This window comes from Mus caroli, chromosome 14, assembly GCF_900094665.2.
Source record: "Mus caroli chromosome 14, CAROLI_EIJ_v1.1, whole genome shotgun sequence".
NCBI lineage: Eukaryota > Metazoa > Chordata > Mammalia > Rodentia > Muridae > Mus > Mus caroli.
Genome location: NC_034583.1, coordinates 18,325,188 through 18,344,071, shown reverse-complemented (window position 1 = coordinate 18,344,071; position 18,884 = coordinate 18,325,188). Strand labels below are relative to the sequence as shown.

Here is an 18,884-nt window from a genome sequence, read left to right as displayed (position 1 = left end):
TTTTGTTTTTAACCACAATCCATAAGAACTGACCCAGCAAGCACACATATACCCCCATTCTCACCTTGATAGCTGTCTGACATCCTTTCCCTGGAGAGGACCCTCCTACTATTTTCTGCCTTGTTTATTTGTTTGGTTTAAAGGGTCTGGTTATGCCTCTACACATGAATTTCTCTGCCCATTGTAAAGTCACTGCTCTAAGGCAACATGGAGTGGGGGTGCCCTTCTTATGCCCAGGAAGCTCTCCTATCATCTCAGGCTGCTTGAGGACAAGGCTGCCAGATGTTGGCAGAAGACAGTGGCTGCAGCTTAGCAGCCACCAGGCTCTGGTTTTAAAAATGTGAATCTTTCTCTTCTCACCTTCATCTCCCATTCAAACAAGAAACTGTGGCCTCCTTATCAGTTCCTGCCTTCCTTGGAGGCAGTACTTCTCAGTGCCCAGGTCCCCACAGGCAGCCCTTCAGCCTAGCTGTTTCTGGTGCACACCCACCCAACCCACTCCAGGTGTGTCCAATCTTCCCTTTCCACAGTCAGTATTGGGGAGCCTGCTAAGCTGACGTTTGTAGTCCTTGCCGAGGGACTGCTAAGGGGGCCATGTTTGTTTTTCTTGCTCAATGGTCAGGCTGTGCGAAGGAAGAGCACTGATGGCTACTGGTCCTGACAATCTGATCTACTTCCCAAAAACTTAAACTGGACACACAAACATAGTCTGTGCTGGGTGTTAGAATTGAGGCCTGAGGATCGAACCCATATAAAACGCAGTCACATGGTAAACTCAAGCTTGGCTGGGAACAGAGCAGGGCAGAAGCCAGGTGGCCATAGACAGCGCTGCATAGCCTGCAAGGAGAGCAGTTGTTAAGGCATTTATGGACTATGGCTGTGCCTAGATGCTGTGGACAGAACCTGACTTGACATGGGCAGGCTCCTGTTCCTAGTCTGTCAGAGGCTCAGCAAAGGCTATTAGCCTGAGTCACAGATGGCCTAAGGACTCAGCGCCCCTCCAGGACTTGGTCCTGTTGAGGGTCCTATATTTAGCCAGTCATCACAGAACTTTGTCCCACAAGCCATCAACAAGAGATATCGCTCCTCACCAAGAGGGACAGATGCCCAGAGCTGTTCACAGTCACATGGGTTTCAGGATCTCATCTGGGGACACCAGGGCAGAATTCTTCCACATCAACACCCAGACCACTCCATTGTTTCTGTGTGTGCACAGACCAGCAGGATAGGGTGGTGGTTTAAAAACCAAAGCCTGGAGAGAGGGCTCAGAAGTTAAGAGTACTGTCTGCTCTTCCAGAGGTCCTGAGTTCAAGTCCCAGCAACCACATGGTGGCTCACAAACATCTATAATGAGATCTGGTGCCCTCTTCTGGCCTTAAGGCATATGTGCAGGCAGAATGCTGTAAACTTAATAAATCTTAAAACAAAACAACCAAAGGCCGTTCCCTCAGACCAGTCCTTAACACCCATAAAACAGCTAACTCACCAGAACCTTCATTTTTTGTCCATTTATTTAGAAAAAAATTAACATGAGCAAATGAGATACCTCAGTGTTACAACAGAGTATAGAAATGTCTAGCAATAATCAAATAATTTGATCTTTAAATACAAAATAACCACATGAACACCTAATATACAGGTTTCATCTGAATACATATTTATTAGATAAATATTAGAGGTCACATCATCTAACTGCATACAGCTTTGCAAGACTAGAAATCACAATTAGTTTTTTTTTTTTCTGACCAGTCAAAAGTATGAAATGATTGCAGTGTACATACGATGTACAAAGACAAGGGCGGGTTCTGTGGACGTCACTTCAGGCTGCACGTGTGGGTGTGGATGTGTGTACGTGTGAATCACCTGTGATCATGATATCAAAAACTTATACAAAGTATATGAATTTGGTTACAATTTTCTTCTGAAATCCCCGTTTCTCTTCATTGTTTCCATAGCACCCTAAAAATACACAGGTGGCAGGGCCAGGACACAGAAGGTAAATAGTACATGTAGGTAAAAATAAAAACAAAAGGGAACAGAAACGCCTCTGCACACAGGGTCAGTATATTACAGGAGACAAGGACGGAGTCACGAAGGCTAACAAACGGGATCTAGTATTCCACGTAGAATGAAGGAGTTCCAAGCCTTTTGTTGTTTTTCTGTTTTGTAAAATAAAAACAATACACATTCCGGGAGAAATGAATGTATCTTGTTGACATGTCTATTTCTCATTTACATATGTACATACGTCCCTTGAGTCGCTGCTGCTCACTGCCTTGTCTGGATTGGTCAGGCCCGAGGGCCCATGGGGAGCAGACCTGTAGCTCTCTGGGATTTAGGGCTTCCGTTAGGGAGAAAGTATTAGGAATCTTTTAAAAAATAAAATGGCTACAGGATACGTGAGACATGAATAAAGCTTCAAACCAAGAAGATGAGGGTGATCGCCTGTGCGGGGGGGCGGGGGCCTTTCCCATCTGCGCATGCTCTCTCCCAGTCCAGCCGCTTAGCTGAGTGGCGGCTGGTACGTGCCTATGGGTGGGTTGCTCGTTGTGGTAAAGTGGCTTGCTGAGACCTCATTTCGGAGGTTACTATGGCTCCAAGTTGTTGTCAGAAAGGACTGAGGATCTTTCCAGAGCCTAGGCCTGCCTCTGTTAATGGATGTCACCTTTACCTGCGTCTGTCACTACCAAGGCATGGTTCCAGCCCCCAATGTCTTTGTAGCTCTCTCAAACCCTGGATCGGCTCCAACATTTCTCTTGGAAGGAGACATTTCCGGAGTGTGGGCTTCAGGTGAACTTGCTGGTGGGGAGCCTTAGGAAATCAGCCTCAGGTGTGAACCGAGAGATGACCAGAGAGGCTGGGCTACAGGGAGTGTCTAGGCCTTTTGCACTGGAAAGCTGTGGAGAACCTGGGCATGCCTTGACAGGAACTAGCAGGGACCCCAGGCTGTTCTGGGGCACAGTATCACGGCAAGAAGCAGGAACTTGTGAGAAAGGCATTTGTCAGTCTGAAGCTGAACAATCCGTACAGTCCGACAGAGCACGGCTCTGTGCCAGGACACAGACACTGGGTAGGGATAGCCACGGGGTACCTGGTGTAATGTTGTCCCTACCAGCTGACTGAGAGTGGTTCTCAACAGTGGGTTGCCTGGTCTCTCAACTTGAGCACAGCCGCCTCTTCTGCTCCTCTCTCATCTGTACAAATAGCCCTGGTTGATTTTTGTTTGTTTTTGTTGTTTGTTTTTGTTTTTTTAAAAAAGGACTCGGGTTTTGTCACTGAGTCAAGATATTTTAAAAACACCAGCAAAGGCTATAACCAGGTCATGAAAATGTTGAATATTATCAAAGACAATACTAAAATATTCACAAAGATATTTACAAAAGCGATTCTTAAAATAATTGATTTGCATACTGAACACACTGCTTGAAAAAACCTTAACAACAGGACAAAGGAAGAACAGGGGTGGGGAGGTGGCAGCTTTCCTTGTGCCTTTTTTTTTTTTTTTAGGGTGACAATAAGTCAACAGCTAGGGGTCACCTTTCTGGTTCAATCTATATTAAGAGTGCCAGGGAGCACAGAGGGAGGCTAATGACCGATGACAAATGAGGACGCTGGCAGTGGACAGGAGGCAGGAGAGGGCCTTGGGTGGCAGCATAGGAGAAGGGAGCAAAGAATTTACAGATGGGACTCATGTGAGTGGACAACCTGGCATCACCACGGGCATCACCGTAGGCCATGAGGCTCAGGGGGACACAGACCAGCCTGGCACAAAGGAGGCGAATGACAAGTCAGCAGGGGACTCTAAGCTGGATGGAGTGAAAAAGCAGAGGAGGGCCAGAGGCTGCACTTGCTGGGTGAGCAGGAGTGTGGAGCGAGCTCTGGGTGGAGGGAGAAATACAGGGAGTGACAGGCCATAAATGCCACAAAACACCTGCCTGCTGAGATGCTCTGGTGCACCCAGCAAAGGTCTGCGCTGGAGACAGGCAGCTTTGAGCAGAGAACCTGCTGGACCAGACTGAGAGACTTGGAGATCCATGAAGGCCCTGCTGTGGAGTCGTTTCCCCGGGGGCCCATGCTGCTTCCCTACCATGTGTCCCTACAGCTGTCTGGGGAAAGGAGAACCCAGAGGGAAGTGGGTCCCATGGAACAGTTTCAGAGAAGGAAGTATGGGTAGGAGGAAGGAAAGAGAACACGGGGGAAATGGCTTGCTTGCTGTCCAGATGCAATGTTCCTTTCCTTCTGTGACTTCAGAGCTCCTTGCTTCGGGTCATTTAAAAGCAGGGATTGGCTTGGGGCAAAGCTGCAAGGCCCTGGCTGCTTCTGTGGGGCTCTGGCTGGCATTGTCCCCTGGCCTCTAACGGAGGGCCCCCTTTGGTGTGGTGCACATGCTCGCTCTCTGCTCCCTGCAAGGCATGGCCCTGGTCTGAGTGAAGGAGCCCTCCTCTGCATTGTTTTGGCTCCTGAGAAGGCCCTGACCTGTTTCCTGCCAGTCCCTACAAGGTGTGGCATGCTCTCTCAGACACAGCACTCTGTCCTTGTTCTACTGAGAGAGTGTTTACAGGGCATCTTGGCTTAGAAGTCAGAGGCCAAAGCCACGACCCCTGGCCCTGAGGGATGGTCTCCTCCCCAGAGGGTTGTGCTTTTCTGTGGTGTGTGTGTGTGTGTGTGTGTGTGTGTCCTTCCTCACTGCTGCAAACTGTCACCACTCCTCCAAGGCTTGTCCACTACCCTGGCCTGGGGGCCGAAGCACAGGCTTCTCTCGGGTTCCAGTCATCTGAAGGAGGCTCTGGGCCAAGAGGCGGGGATAAGGTTTAAAAACATGGAAGAACTTTGGGACACTGGAAGGTCAGTCGTCTGGAGTCAGCACACATGGAGGGACCTACAGTCGCCATTGGCATGTCTCTTGCTGGGCCTGGATTCCCTCAGCTTGGGTTTGTCTTCCAGGGGCCGTCTTCAGGCTTGCTCTAGGCACAGATCCCGGAGCATTCAGGCAAACAGGACTGGAGACCCACATGGCTTTCCCTGCCTAGTGTGCTCTGCTCAGCTCTCAGCCTGAGGTCCTGGTGTGGGAGGCCTGAGCATGGGCTCCTGGGAGGAAAAGGATGTGGGATAGCTGGGGTAGGAGGCAGAGTGGGGAGGGATGGCCCCAGTGGAGAGTGGCCTTCAGTTGTTCTCAAAGAGAGACAGGAGGTCATCGTTGCTATTGCTTGGGAGGTCGGGGGGGTCCAGGTAGGAGAGAAGCTCATCTGGGTTTGTGAGTTCCGGCAGTAGCTAGAAAAGAAGAAGCCTCGTTGAGGTGTCTGAGGGTGCTCCAGAAGGAGTGAGGGCTCTCTCTGGCCTTCTCACTCCCTTCCGCTTGCCTCCTGGAGTTCTACCTCAAAGACAGAAAACTAACAGTGTCAAGTATGGGCCTGCCGGCTGTCCCCAAGACCACTGCATCTCAGCTGGGGGCAGGCATACCCACACTCAACAAATGCCAAGGCCGGGGAGACCCACTGGGCTGACCCCCTCCTCTCAGTGTCAGCCCCATGGCAGATCAAGGGCTGGATCCCTTTGGATTGCTCCTCTGTCCTCTCAGACCCTGCCAAGAGCAACTTTGGGTCACACAGCCTGCTGGTATAAGCCATCGGTTTTCATCCATGACCACAAGGCAGGCCGTGGGAAGACCAGATGGTCCCCACGGTGCCCGAGACGACTCTCCTGCAATCTTAGTGAATTGGTGGCTGGCCATACTGTCCTGTCCCTGTGCTCCCCTGCCCCCACTCCCCATGTGACACCCTTGAAGTATGTATGTCACACAGGGGCAGAGGAGCTCCTGAATCTAGAAGAATCCCTCAGTCCGGCTAAGGAAGGAGAGTTGGGTGAGAAACCAAGACATCTGCAAACTTTAGACAGCACCGCAGTTCTCCCTGCCAAGAGCTCTTTGATGCCACCGTGGTGGGTGGTGATAGCAGGGTCAGGAGTTCAGTACCTAGGGATGGGGGCTGGCTACAGCTTCCAGCTCCTGACGAGGGTAGGAGGGGAAAGTGTCCACTCCCAATCTTTCTGTGATGCCCACCACCCCGCCTTCTACACTACGGAGGTCTTGGAATGGGAGATGCTTGAGTCTCAGTTGCCTAGTTTGACCCTGTCTCCCTTGAGTCATGTCCAACCCCCATCATCTTCTGCCATCCCACATGGAGACTTCTTGGAGTGAGCAATGGAGCAAGCGGAAGCAGGGAATGGAGACACACGGACAGGGAAACCGCAAGCAGACAAGACCAGCAAGACGATGGTGGGTGGGGTGTCATTCTTAGCTCTTCCCCTGCCCAGGCCAGAAGGTAGATACAGAAATAGCAAGCTTGACATGGGGGTGTGAGGGAGGGGATGGGAAGAAGGGCAAGGACCCTCGTGCACTATCTCCAAGGCTCTGACTGGAGGGATTCGTCAAGGGCTTACGTAGAAGGTGGGTAGGACTGAGGAACAGGGCTATCGGGCCAAGGGGCTGATGGGTAGGGGTGGGGCTTGCATGACACACCCCCATATGGGGCTTCCTAGTGCTAGAGTCAGGGGAGACTGGCTGGGGCCCATCCACCACCCACCCACCTTTCCACCCGGGGCCTTGAGCCCTTAAGTACCCCCCTTCTTTTGGGAAGGTCACGGTGCCGAGCCTGGCCCCAGACCAAGGTGTGTGGTGACCCCAACTTACATCCAGTGAAGGTTCCGGCATGTCGGATGCTCCCTGTGCTCCGGCCTGACCCTCTAAGGCTGAGGAGGGGTTAAAGGTCAGGTCGCTGTGTGGATGGTTGCCGGGAGCGGCCTGTGGTGGCTGCCGGGGAGGCTGGGAAGGAGGAGGAGCCCCACTGTGATGTAATGGAGGCCCTGCCTGGCTGCTGGGGTGTGGTACGTGCAAACCTTGTTGTATGGAGGGATGGGGCTGGTCAGAACTGCCAGCGTGGGGCATCTGTGGAGGAGGAGAGAGCAGGAGAAAAGAGAGGTGAGGTGACGAGGCACAACGACGGGATGCCTGGAGAAAATGAAAACCGAACAAACCAGGAAGTAACGGACCCCAAAACGAGGGCACCCCTCACAGAGAACAATGATCCGCTGTTGAAGGGCGGGGTAGAAAAAACAAACAAATCGTCCTCTCCAGAAACCAACAACCAGGAAGGCTGTGAAGGGACAAGTGGAGAAGGCCTTCACAAAGCCTAGGAAGGGCCTCGAGCCGGCACAGGCCAGAGAGCCTCCCACCCCGACACTGTCACAACAAACAACAGCGAGGCCAGAATGGACAAGCAAATGGACGTGTTTCTGGGAAGCGGTAGCTGCTGGCAGCGTGGTGCAGGGCCCTCCCCCGAGGACCAGGGCAGTGCAGAGCAGGCGTGGACACAGCACGAGCAGGCGTGCAGCTCCCCTGGCTGGCGGTAAAGAGGAGACAGGTGCTCGGCCTGTTTCCTTCTGGATGAAACTCATCGGCTGTCAAAATGGCAGACGAGGGAGAAAACCTGGCTGGCCAGGGGCATTTCTGGGTACTACTGCCTTCTCCTTGATTAGAAATGGGCTTCATGGTGGGGGTGGCAAGGAACATGGAGGGACAGCTCTAAAGGTTAGCTAGGGAATTCCATCCGTTTAACTTACTCCGTGCTGTTGTGGGTAGGTGGGTGTAAGGGGATTTTATAAGTATGTGCCTGGTGAATGCTGTTTGCTGGTCTCAGCAGACCCTCCAAAGCAGAAGGCCTGAAGCAGCTCTGTATATGTCCGGCGAAGGCCTCAGCCTGCTCTATACTTTTGAACAGGGCCACCAGCACCCTCTTACATACTGCCAAGAATCTCATTTTGGGGACCGAATGCTTCCTTGGTCTCAGATGATTTTCATCCCTGCCCCATCTCCATTTCTGGGTTCTTCATGCCGGGTTGGCGAGTAGCGATCACGCCAGCCTTGATCTCCCAGACCCCAGTTCTTCTTTCCATTTCTGCTAAAAGCTCTTCCCCAAGTCTGTTTTGATCTGGTCTCTACCAAAAGTCCTGGTGTGCCCTTTCTTTGCAGGGTGCAGGGCTCCAGTGTGACACCAGTATTACAGTATTCTTCCAGTGACCCTCATGTGGCATGATATAAAGTGGCTGGAAGTCAAGGCCACATAGTGGTAAGAGGCCAGCTGAGGGTGCCCACTTAGCTCACAGCAGCAGATGTCCCATGACACCCACCCAGAGGAAACAGGGAGGGACTCCACACTCTCATGACCAGCTCAGCTCAGGACAGACATCACAGATCCTATGATATAGCTTCTCCCCTAGACCTCAACAAGAGTGTCTCAGAGCTAGAAGTACTGCTGTTGTGTCTGCCAATCTGCTGCCTAGTGCTGGGAGAACTCTTGGGCAAACCAGCGCTTGGCTAGAACCTTCTAGAGAATCCTGGACTACACAAAAACCCTCCAGCCATCTGCTCAGCCAGGGCCAGCTGCTTCTAGATACAACAAGGTAGATACACCAAGAATAGACCTGGGGGTTGTCTCCCCATGTGATACAATGCGTAGCTAGGCCTGGTTGCTTTCAGTGAGATGAAAGCTGAGAAAGCAGGCACGCCTTTGTGGAATTCTGGGGGGAGATCTGAGCTTGATTCAGGTAGAAGATGAACCAGGAAGCAAATAGCTTGGCTGGTAAGAGAGCATATGGCTTTCTCTATGTGGCATCTTTCAGGATTTGTGGGTATGAGGACTTGGGGTATACAGTGTGTGAGGGGTGATGTCGGTGACATCAGCTGTGTTAGGCCGAGGTCCTAGTGAGCTTAGAGGAGGAGAGCAGTGGCTCCAAGTTGAAAAGTTCAAAGTCGGAGTCTATATGTACTTTTCTTTCTCTTCATGCATGTCATGTTTTCTTTGAGGTAGGTTCTCGAGTACCGCAAGGCTGACCTTAAACTTGCTATGTAGCCAGGGAATGACTCTGACTTTGGACACGCCTTCCTCTACCTCTGAGTTTTGAGATCACACATGTGTACCTAGTCCTGTTTGCTTAGGCAGTTCTGCAGAAGCCTCCTACCCAAGGGAGCTGTGTCGCCAGGCATTGTACTCATTCTTGGTGGGAAATCGGGGATGTAAGAGAAGATGAGAAGCCTCCAACCCCATTACTAGGCACAGAGGAAACTCTGGACCTTTTCTGGCTCACCTTCTTATCTGTGCCCCTTCCCTCCAAGGTGAGAGACCGACATGAATCTCAGCGTCCCAACCCCCACTGCTCCTCTTCCATCTCGGCTCGGTGTGCTTTGTGAGCACAAGACCCGATGTGCCCATTCATCCCGACCCAAGGGGCATCTGCTATGCTACACAGAGCATAACAGTTGAGCATTCAAACACAGGAGGGCTCAAGAGGATGGCCAGGTCTCTTGCCACTGTTTGCTGAGCCACAGGAAGGGACAGATAGTGATTAATTCTGGGCATCTTACTCCACAGAGGTGTCCCAGTCTTGTGGGACATGCCAATAAGTGGGAGACAAGGAAGGCAGACAAGCCCTCAGGGAGGCCAGATATCCTGGGACCGCCTTTTTACAGGTGGTGGTGGTGAGACCCTGGTGAAGATTTAGATCCCCAGAGACTAAGTTCCTGGGCATGGGAGCCAATTTCAGGAGGCTGGAGCCACAGGAATCAGTGGCAGAGCATAGGTGGAGCTCAAAGTGGGCACATGTGGATGCAGGGGGCAGCCTGGAGCTTTCTTCTTCACTTAAGAGACTCCAATGCCCTCAATAAAACAGCCAAGTTGACAGGTATAGAGCAACCCTGTCAGCCTCTCCCCATCTGAGCCCCTGAGTCTAATTCTTAGTTTTTCTTTTCACTGAGGAGGGAATCAGAGGACTCACACCACAAAGAACCCGAGGGAAAGCCCTCTGCCCCAGCCAGCCCAATGAGGCTGGTAGGCAGCATGGGCAAATCGGAAGGTTGAGGTACAAGCTGAAGGTACTCACAGTTTCCTGCATGGGGTGACTGAGGGGTTTCTCGAGGGCGGCCATGTTGTTGGGCATGTCCGGTGGGTGCGAGAGCTGGGGGGGACCGTGCATGAAGTCGTTCATGGATGTCCCTCCGGGATTCCCATGGGGGAAGTCAAAGTTACCATGACCCTGGTAGTTGTTTCCTGGGATGGGAATAAGATGGGGATGGGGAGAGGTCAACCTGTGGGAAGGTGGCCACCTCAGCTGATAGTATAAATGCCCAAAGGCAAGGCTCCTGAAGCATTTGCTTTGGGCTACAGGATGGGGCAGTCATGCCCTTATCTGATAGACTGGGGCACTCCAGGTGTGTGCTAAAGTCAAGTCCCCAACCCCATTCCAGATGTGTGTGCTGCTCTACTGTTCCAGAAGGGCAGAAAGGGGTCTAGCCACCAGGCTCTAGATGATAACCCAGCCTTTCCATCTCACACCTGATGGTGATGATGAGACAGGGAGACTCAGAATGCTGGGATGACGGGGCCCTTGGCAAAGGCCCTTTCCAGCCAGTAAACTAATGACTCCGGTCCACTAATCAATCACCTGGGCACCTTGGAGACCTAAGGCCATGAATCTGAGTGACAAGGCCACCACCCTCAGATAGAAGGTACACATGCATTTTCTAGGAACAGAGTGGAAAGCAGCAGGGATGATGCATGAAGTCTGGGATAGCCGAGAGTGAGACCAAGGGATAACAGACTGGGTTAGCCAAGGCTAGGCCGCCAGTGCCTGGGTGTTCTCTGTTAGAGGGTGGGAGAGCCTAAAGGGTGGAACTGATAATCTGGCAGAGCAGGCTGTGCAACCTCTGAGCTTCCACCATTATTCTCCCAAGTCCAGTGACCACAGGGCTGTTTTGGGGGGTGTGTTCACTCTTCTCTTTCTCTTTTATTTTTTTTTTTAAGATTTATTTATTTATTACATGTAAGTACACTGTAGCTGTCTTCAGACACACCAGAACAGGGAGTCAGATCTTGTTCAGGATGGTTGTGAGCCACCATGTGGTTGCTGGGATTTGAACTAAGGACCTTTGGAAGAGCAATCGGGTGCTCTTACCTGCTGAGCCATCTCACCAGCCCTCTCTTTTATTTTTAAGATTGATTTTTTTTCTGTGTATGAGGGGAATGCCTTGTCCTCGTGTATATATGTGGTTCCACGTGTGTGCCTGCTTCAGGGGGAGTTCAGAAGAGAGCACTGGATGCCCTTGAACTGGAGCTATGGTTGGTTATGAGTCATAATGGAGGTTCTGGGAATTGAACCTACGCCCTTCTGCAAGAGCAACAAGTGCTCTTAATGAGCAAACCATTTCTCCTGCCTCACTCAGCCTTTTGTTTCCTCATCTGTACCCGTTATCATCAGCACAGAGATCCCAAGTCCCCAATGGACCCCGGTTATACTCTTCTTCCTCCCTCCCTCCCTGGCCAGCATCACATTACACACCTTGGCTGCTGTAGTCGTTGGAGCTGGTGCCCCCAGGAGGAGGTGGGAGGGGGTAGGGAGATGGGCCAGGGCCCAGAGCGGCGATCATCTCCATGACATTGGGCATGATCATCTGGCTGGGGCTCATGGTTTTGAACCGCTTTGAGGGGATGCCATCGGGGTCATCCTTGATGTGGAGGTCTGACTTGATGGGTACTGGCCGCCAGCTGCACGTGGGGTCAATGGTGACCTCTTCAAACTCGGAGCTGATGGGGGAGAGCGATGGGGAGGAGCTGAGGCTTACAATGTCTAGCCAATGTCTTCACTCCTCCCCTGTGTCAGAACTGTGCATAGGACCATCTTGTTTGATGAGGTGAGCATATTGAGGCTTAGAAAGACAAGTGGTTGAGCCTGGGGCTGCTGGCCTCAAGACACGCCCCCCCCGCCCCCCACCCCAGAGGAGTTCCAGCATGGCTGCATTCTGTCTCATCTAAGACATATTGGCCCCCAAGTCTGGGTATTCCCAAGGTCAAGCTACAGATGGGTGGCTGCCCAGGAAAGTACTCAGGACTGTCTATATCTCCCTCCAGCCAGGCTGCACCTCCCTAGTCGAGGCCACACTTACTGTTGGATGGCGTTCAGGATCCCCCACATGTACTGATCCACTTCCAGACCCTCGAGCAGAGCAGTTTTACTGGAAGAGAAGAACAGAGGCTTGGTCTTTGCTCCTGGAGGCAGGACACAGCCCGCCCACCTCCACTGTCCTGCCACTGTGGATACATGGAGGCACAGAGTGCAATATAGCAGTGAAATCCAAGGCCAGTGCCTCTGTGGGGCTGGTTTTGCCTGAAGGGTAGGTAAAGCAGCTAAGAGGCCCAAGAAGAGGCCAGAGGGCACCTCTGCTCTGCAAGGTGGGTATTGCTTACTTGCACACTGGACACCTCCAGGTCCCTCGCTCACAATTCAGTTGGAGGTATGACTCCAGGTCAAAGCACTGCAGAAGTGAGAGACAGAGATAGGTAAGATCAGGACTGCCAGTAAACGCCTTGCTGTGGCTCTGGACCCTTAGGAAGACTTCAGTGCTGGGGAAGAACTCTTCTCTTACTCCACAGAACAGCCATGCTGTGTCTGCCATGGCCCTCACAGATCTCTCCCCTGTCCTCAACTCGAATAAGCCCTTTTGGACCCAACACCCCAGGCCAAGTCTCATTGCCTTTGCCTCTTACTGAGGCTGGGACCAGTGTGGACTCTGGTAGTCCCCTTAATCCATCCCAGGGAGCCAGGGTAACTCTGTTATCAGCCTGTAGCAGACAAAGCAATCGCATCATGTCCGTACCTACAAACTCAGAGGGAGGCAGTCCTGCCTGCCACTTAGCTTTCAGGATGAACTGTGCTTCACAGTGTGGCGATGATGGTGTAACTGGCTCTGCCATCCTTGCACCCCTGTCGTGGGACCCTGTCTTGGTCAACCCCTACACAACCGGTCTTTGCTAGTCTACGTTGCCTCTTTCTCGAACCTGTGGTGTCTAGCCAGGACTTTCTGCCGGCCTACGATACCTGATTGTCTATTTCTGCATTACTACCCCTCCCCAGGGCCTCAGAGATGGGCCTGAAGGAGAAGAAAAGACTGAGAGAGCACGTGATACTGGCTGCCAATAGCCACAATGTCTCTCAGGCAGCAACAGGCTCTGTTGGCCCTTGGCCTGCCCCTTGTCACCCTGCTAACTCTGCACAGCCTGACCCTGGGGTACACTTCCTGGGACTGCTCACCTGTACATGCTTGCAATCGTGGCCTCGAGCAGGCAGCTGTATGCGCCGGAATGTGATGGGGCACTTCAGAGACACCTTGATGGCGGTCTGCTCCACGCCATCCTCCCCATTGAGAGTTGTGTTGCCCGAGGAGGCAGCCACACTGCTGAAATTCCGCTTGACTGTGAGTTAGGAGGCAGAGGGTGAGGGCTGGGTGCTCCACTGAGGGATTGGATCTCAGCAGCTCCTAAACACGGCCTGGATTCCCCACCCCTGCATCCCACATGCCATGCATGCCATGTGCAGGTGAGAGAGACAGGACTAAGGAGGATCCCTTTTCTGAAGAACAAACCCTACCCTCGACAGGAGCAAGAACTTTCTGCCAAGCTTGCAGAAACTTAGTCTGGTGCTGCTCCTGATTTAACTGGGTCAGCAAAAAGCCCCCTTAGGCGCTTTTGCACCTAACTGCAAGAGTGGGAATAGAAACCAGACTGTGTGGAGGTGTTCAGGGGCTGGGGATGGGGGGAGACACCAAGGACAGAACTGTAGGGAGGATAGTACATCCCACAAGAGGTGCCCCAGAACTTGGCAGCCTGGGCATCACCACCTCTTGAGGCCAGCCCCGCCCAACCTGTCCCTACCCACGCACCCACCCAAACTCACTTTTCGTGATGCAGTGCTCAGCGGGCAGTAGGCGCTTCTTGAGGAGGCCCTGCAGCACGGAGCGCACAGAGGGCCGGTGTACCAGCTGCAGCACAAAGAGGTGGGACTGCAGAGAGAACAAAGGAGCTCAGTGAGGTTTACAGATCTCATACCTGCCCCAGGCTGACCCATGACGAAGCCCCTCTAGGAGAGGGTATCCAGAAGGAAGAGGGGCCTGCAAATCACAAGGTCCAGCATTGGGAGGCAGGGTCTCTGGAGTGACTGACTGTGCTCCAGGCTAAGATGGTGGATTTTCCACTGCAAAGTCACCTGGTTGAGAGGTTACAGGACTAGAACTTAGCATGTTCAGTGCTTTCCTGTCCTTTCTGCCCTTGTCAAGTGAGCCTATCCCTGCCACCCCTCCTCCAGGAAGCCTTGTAGACCCGAGTATCCCTACTCTTCATGCTATGGCTGTGCAGCCTCCTGAAGCATCCCCCAGCCTAAAAGCCTAATCTCTGTGGTATTGTCCCCTCTGAAAAGACAGGCAGGATCAGAGTGTTTCCTTCTGGATCCTTCAGAGACAGCAACAGAATCAGGCAGGCAATTTACGTCCCTGTACATATCCCAGGGAAGTCCTATGTCCCACCTTCTGATTTCTAGGGACAAGAGGAGAGTTCTGAGGTGGTCCTAAATTACACACATTGGGGGGGATATGTATGTGTGCCTGTGTACATGTACATGTGCGCATATATCATCCCTATAAGACAACAGAAATCCATTTAACTCCACATTTAGCAGAGATGGGTCTTGGAATAGGGCGAGGTGGTGGGGATATGAACATTTCATGCAAATGAGACAAGAGTAGATTATAGCTTTGGCATGGCCAGTGGCATAGGGGATGGCACCAAGAAATAAAAGGGAGGTGTGGGGAGGCCCAGTAGGGGCAGAGCGTGAGGGGAAGTGGTTGAGTCTAACAGAAATGGCCAGAGCATAGCAGCTTAGATCACTTTGGAGCTAGAGAACCATGTCCCAGGGTCTGCTGGAGACTGGGGGGAGGCTGATGGTGTGTTCCCATTTGGCCACTCTACTCACACAGCAGCAGGCGGTGACAGTGATCTGGATGGTGTTCCGGCCAGGCTGGCATACATGCTTGAGGTGCAGGGGCTTGTGGGAGGTCTTGTTGTCTCCCCGCTCGATCGTGAGGGGTGTGGCGTTGACGCTGACCTGAACGGAGGCTGGCCAGTTGGTGTTCATCTGTCGATCCTCATGGTGGTAGCACTTGAACTGCAGCTCCAGGTCTGACCTGGGGTGGGCAGGGTGGGCATCAAGCCTGCGTTCCCAGGGACCCTACCCCTTGGCCACAGCCTTTCCCTCTCCCTCACCCTAGGAGCAGTGGTTCTCAACCTTTGCCATGCTGTGACCCTTTAGTACAGTTCCTCATGTTGTGGGGACCCCTGGCCATAACATTATTTTTGTTGCTACTTCATAACTGTAATGTTGCTACTGTTATGAACTGCAATGTAAATATCTGATATGCAGGATGTCTGATACTCAACCCCCAAAGGGTTGTGACCCACAGGCTGCGAACCACTATTCTGGAGATTCTCCCTGCAAGCACAAATCCCTCCTAGCATCCAAAGCCCTTCCATCTCCATAGCCTACATATGACAGTTACGTCCGCAGCCGTGGCTGCCCTGCCCGACTAAGAGTGACTCCTCTTCCCTACAACAGGTTCAGAAGGACAAAAGGACAGATGTTGTGGGACAAGACCAGTAGCAAGGCCCATTGTGACCATCTCCAGGTAGAGGCAGGAGCGTCATCTTTGGCCCATGTTTGAGTGCCCGGAAGCCTCAGGCCTCCTGCCTTACATCTTAGCTCCTGTCTCCTGAATGCCACTTAGTTTTGCCTGCAACAGCTCACTGATCATCTAAAGCTGGGTGAATTCAAACACACTGGGAGCAGAGGCCCACTTCTAGTCTAGGAGGAGGGTTACTAGGCAACTGTGCTGGGATGGGGCTCTATCCCAGGCCTTGGATGAACCTTGCTTAAGGACCAAAGACCTAGGAGGAGTTTAGAAGCCTTCAGTTTAAGTGTTAGCTTCACTTCTTGTTCTGGGGGCTCACATCCTTTAAAATATTCCTCTAGCCTCAGTTTCCCCTTCAGATCAAAAAGAAAAGCATTGCCTCCTTCAAGATCTCAGAGGTCATGCGCAGAGCCTCCTGGCCCAGGCACTTGAGCACAGCCCTATGGGTGGGCAGCATCAGACACTGGTCACCCCCTTGCACTTTATTGGCGAGCATACCTAGCCTAGCTCTGCTGTTCTCTGCAGCCTCTTCTCTTCACACTGGCAGCTCTGGCAACATGTGTCATGTTTGGGTTGCTGTTTTCCCCTTTTGCTAACCTGTCACCTTGAGATAGCCTCTTCCCAGCTCATAGGGCTCTGCTAGCCTCCTCACCCTCCAGAAAGTCCAGCCAATACTTAGGACTTGGGTAACAGCTGTTTCCAGCTGTTGATGCTTGGTCCCTCTCCTGTGAGTTCCCTGGGACATTCTCAGGGCTTTGCACAGTCCAGGACCCTGTCAATGATGCTGAGGAGGCGACAGGAAGCTGCTGCCAGCACCTGTGCAGGACCAGAGCTTGGGGTAGGACGTCACCATGCAGGCCACCTCACCTCCACATCAGCGTCTGGTGAACCGTGGGCCGCAGGTGGAACACGTGGTTGCTGACAGCAAGGTTGTGCTCCAGGCGGAAGGGCTCCAGAACCACGCCATCCCGCACGGGGAATGTGAGCCGTAGCTCGTCATTGTGGTTGGCTGGGCAAAAACAAGGAGCATGTGAGTGGCAAGCATCCCAGCCTCACAGGTGCTGGGGCTGAAGTAGGACTTGCGCATCCACGGGACACTACTTTGGGAAGCATGCTCAGACAACACAAATGTGGGCCACACGCCACAGAAGGTGTGGTGTGCCCAAGCTCGGGCTGGGAGCCTGTGGCTTCCTCGAGCTCAGCTGGTTCACCCCACCCTCCAATCCCATTCCTCTCACTGGCCTCTCAGTACCTGAAGATCCATGCTCTTCTGGTGGCTGGGAATAAGGAGGCCTATGGTCCAGCCCCCACACCAACTATCACTGGGATTGGGGAGTCCTTGTTCTCAGCCCTCCTGCCTTTTCTGCATAACTCCCACCTCAGTCTAGCTTCTGAACCCTCTGATCCTGCCCACTGAGGGTCTCCAGGGTCAACTGAAGAAGAGGGGGTATGGGCTCCTCACCTGGGGGTGGTGGCAGAGCGCTCATATTTGGCTTAATATCAGGTGGGAAAGGTGGTTTGACATCTTGGCTGGGGGACAGATAGGGAGGTATGCTGCTCCCGGGAGTCATGGGGGGAGTGGGGTTCCCTGGAACGGGTGAGTGGGGGTAATTCGCCACAGGAACCGGCCTGGGAGGCTGGAAAAAAAAAGAGATCAGAAATAGGTTATGAACTCTGAGAGGTAATGGGTCAGGCTGTGGACATATGCTCTACCTGTAACAAGTTCTACCCAAGGGCTACTCCTCCCAGCACAGGAGGCGAGTCACCAGAGGACTCACGCTCTCCTGCAGGATCCGGCTTCTTCTGGAGGACAGGAGGGACTGGGAAGAACCTTGTCCCTTAATTAAAGCCCTCACTGCTGAAACCCCCTCAGGGTTAGGTACATTTGTGGCTTCCTACAGCCAGGGGTCAAAGGGGACCCAGAGGTCCAGTGTGCTAGGGACTTGTCTAACCCACACCAGGAGGAAAGAGCAGCCGGCCTCCCCGAATTGTGATTCTAGTCCGTATTCCTTGACCCTGTTTGGGGCCCCTTTTCTCCTCACTGTCTTTGGTTTTCTGTAGTGCCCATGCTTGTCCTTGGTCACACATTGAAGCAGTGGACTCTAGGTCCCGAGCATATCTACGCCTCAGCAGATGGCTATTCCCCCACCCGTGGACCCCTAAAACCTTGCAGAGATGCTGGGGTGGGAAGGTAAGGGATGTGTAAGCCTGCTGATGCCTGCTGAAGGTCAGCTGGACTTTCTAAGCCCTCACCCTGTTGACGCTCCCTTGGCTGTAGCTGCTGTAGCTGCTTCCGGAGGAGAAGGTATTGTTCTGTCCATTAAACTGTTCTGGCTGTTGAAATGAAATGAGACAGAGGAGTAAGCAGAGCAGCCCCGCGGCCTGACTCCACTAGAGACATGAGTATTCTGGGGAAGAAGGCACCAAGACGGGGTCTCTAGGACTAGTGTGGAAAGTGGAGGGGCCCAAGCTTTACTCCTGTTAACAATTTAGTAGACAGATTCCACAGCAGCGACGGGGATTGCTGAAATGAACACCCTTGAGTAAAGATGGCAAACACGCTGAATGGTAAACTCCAGAGGGGTTCTCCCTTCTGAGAATGCATTTTGCAGCAATGGAAAAGGTTAAAGGCTCAGAGATCTTCATCACAGCAGCATTATAAAATCGAAAAATGAGGAGTGAACACAGGAAGGGTGAGCTAGGGTGAGATAATCACTTCCATGGGCTGCTAGGCAGCCATTGAGACAGGGACAGAGACATTCTATAAGCAACAAGCATACAACATGTGCAGGGGGAACAGACTCGAGATTACAGTGGTGGTCAGCTTTGTCTTTCAGAATTGTGCCTCCTCTGCCATCATTGTCTCATGTACTGTGAATGAAGGAGAGGAAGGCTCCTCTTCTGAGCCCAGACACAGTTGAGCACTGACAGAAAGTCAGGACTGCCCCCCGCCTCTCGATTCCTTCAGGAGTACACAGAAGATCAGAAAGCTGTTGCAGGTGTGTTATGTGGGTGCCCTGAAGATGGAACTCACCTTGTAATACTGCCCCATGTTGACTGTGGGGGGTGGGTACTGTCCGGTGCTGGGTTGGCTCGGCATCCTTTGTCCAGGGTAGTTGGGAGATGTGAGTGGCCTTGGGGGGTTAGGGGTAGGGTACTGGCCTGGCTGGGTGGGGAACTGGCTGTTTGGTCCATATTGCTGGTTTCCATAGTTGGGCTGCAGGAATGGAGAAAGGGCAGGGGTTGTCATGGCGATGTGATGTACTCAGATACCAGGTCTGGGGCCCAGCTTTTTTTTTAAAGACTGATTTTATGGCCCATA

At 52.6% G+C, this 18,884-nt stretch overlaps 1 protein-coding gene across 6 annotated transcripts in view; it reads right to left on the bottom strand.

Annotated features, from left to right (window-relative positions):
• Positions 1-1,493: 1,493 nt before the first annotated feature.
• The window catches only part of Zmiz1 (zinc finger MIZ-type containing 1), a 206,056-nt gene continuing 188,665 nt past the window's right edge, over positions 1,494-18,884 (bottom strand). For 3 of the 6 annotated variants that reach the window (XM_029468725.1, XM_029468726.1, XM_029468728.1), the window contains 13 exons: positions 18,597-18,779; positions 17,816-17,896; positions 17,025-17,199; positions 16,430-16,571; positions 14,851-15,061; positions 13,780-13,885; positions 13,138-13,298; positions 12,294-12,361; positions 11,993-12,061; positions 11,389-11,633; positions 9,934-10,100; positions 6,689-6,943; positions 1,635-5,271 (listed from right to left, as the gene is read on the bottom strand). In XM_029468725.1, the coding sequence (XP_029324585.1) occupies positions 5,164-5,271; positions 6,689-6,943; positions 9,934-10,100; positions 11,389-11,633; positions 11,993-12,061; positions 12,294-12,361; positions 13,138-13,298; positions 13,780-13,885; positions 14,851-15,061; positions 16,430-16,571; positions 17,025-17,199; positions 17,816-17,896; positions 18,597-18,779 (1,971 nt within the window). In that variant the 3' untranslated portion in view covers positions 1,635-5,163. Of the gene's footprint in view, positions 5,272-6,688; positions 6,944-9,933; positions 10,101-11,388; positions 11,634-11,992; positions 12,062-12,293; positions 12,362-13,137; positions 13,299-13,779; positions 13,886-14,850; positions 15,062-16,429; positions 16,572-17,024; positions 17,200-17,815; positions 17,897-18,596; positions 18,780-18,884 lie in introns of all 6 variants that reach the window. The other 3 variants (XM_021182703.2, XM_021182704.2, XM_029468727.1) reach the window with 2 other exon arrangements.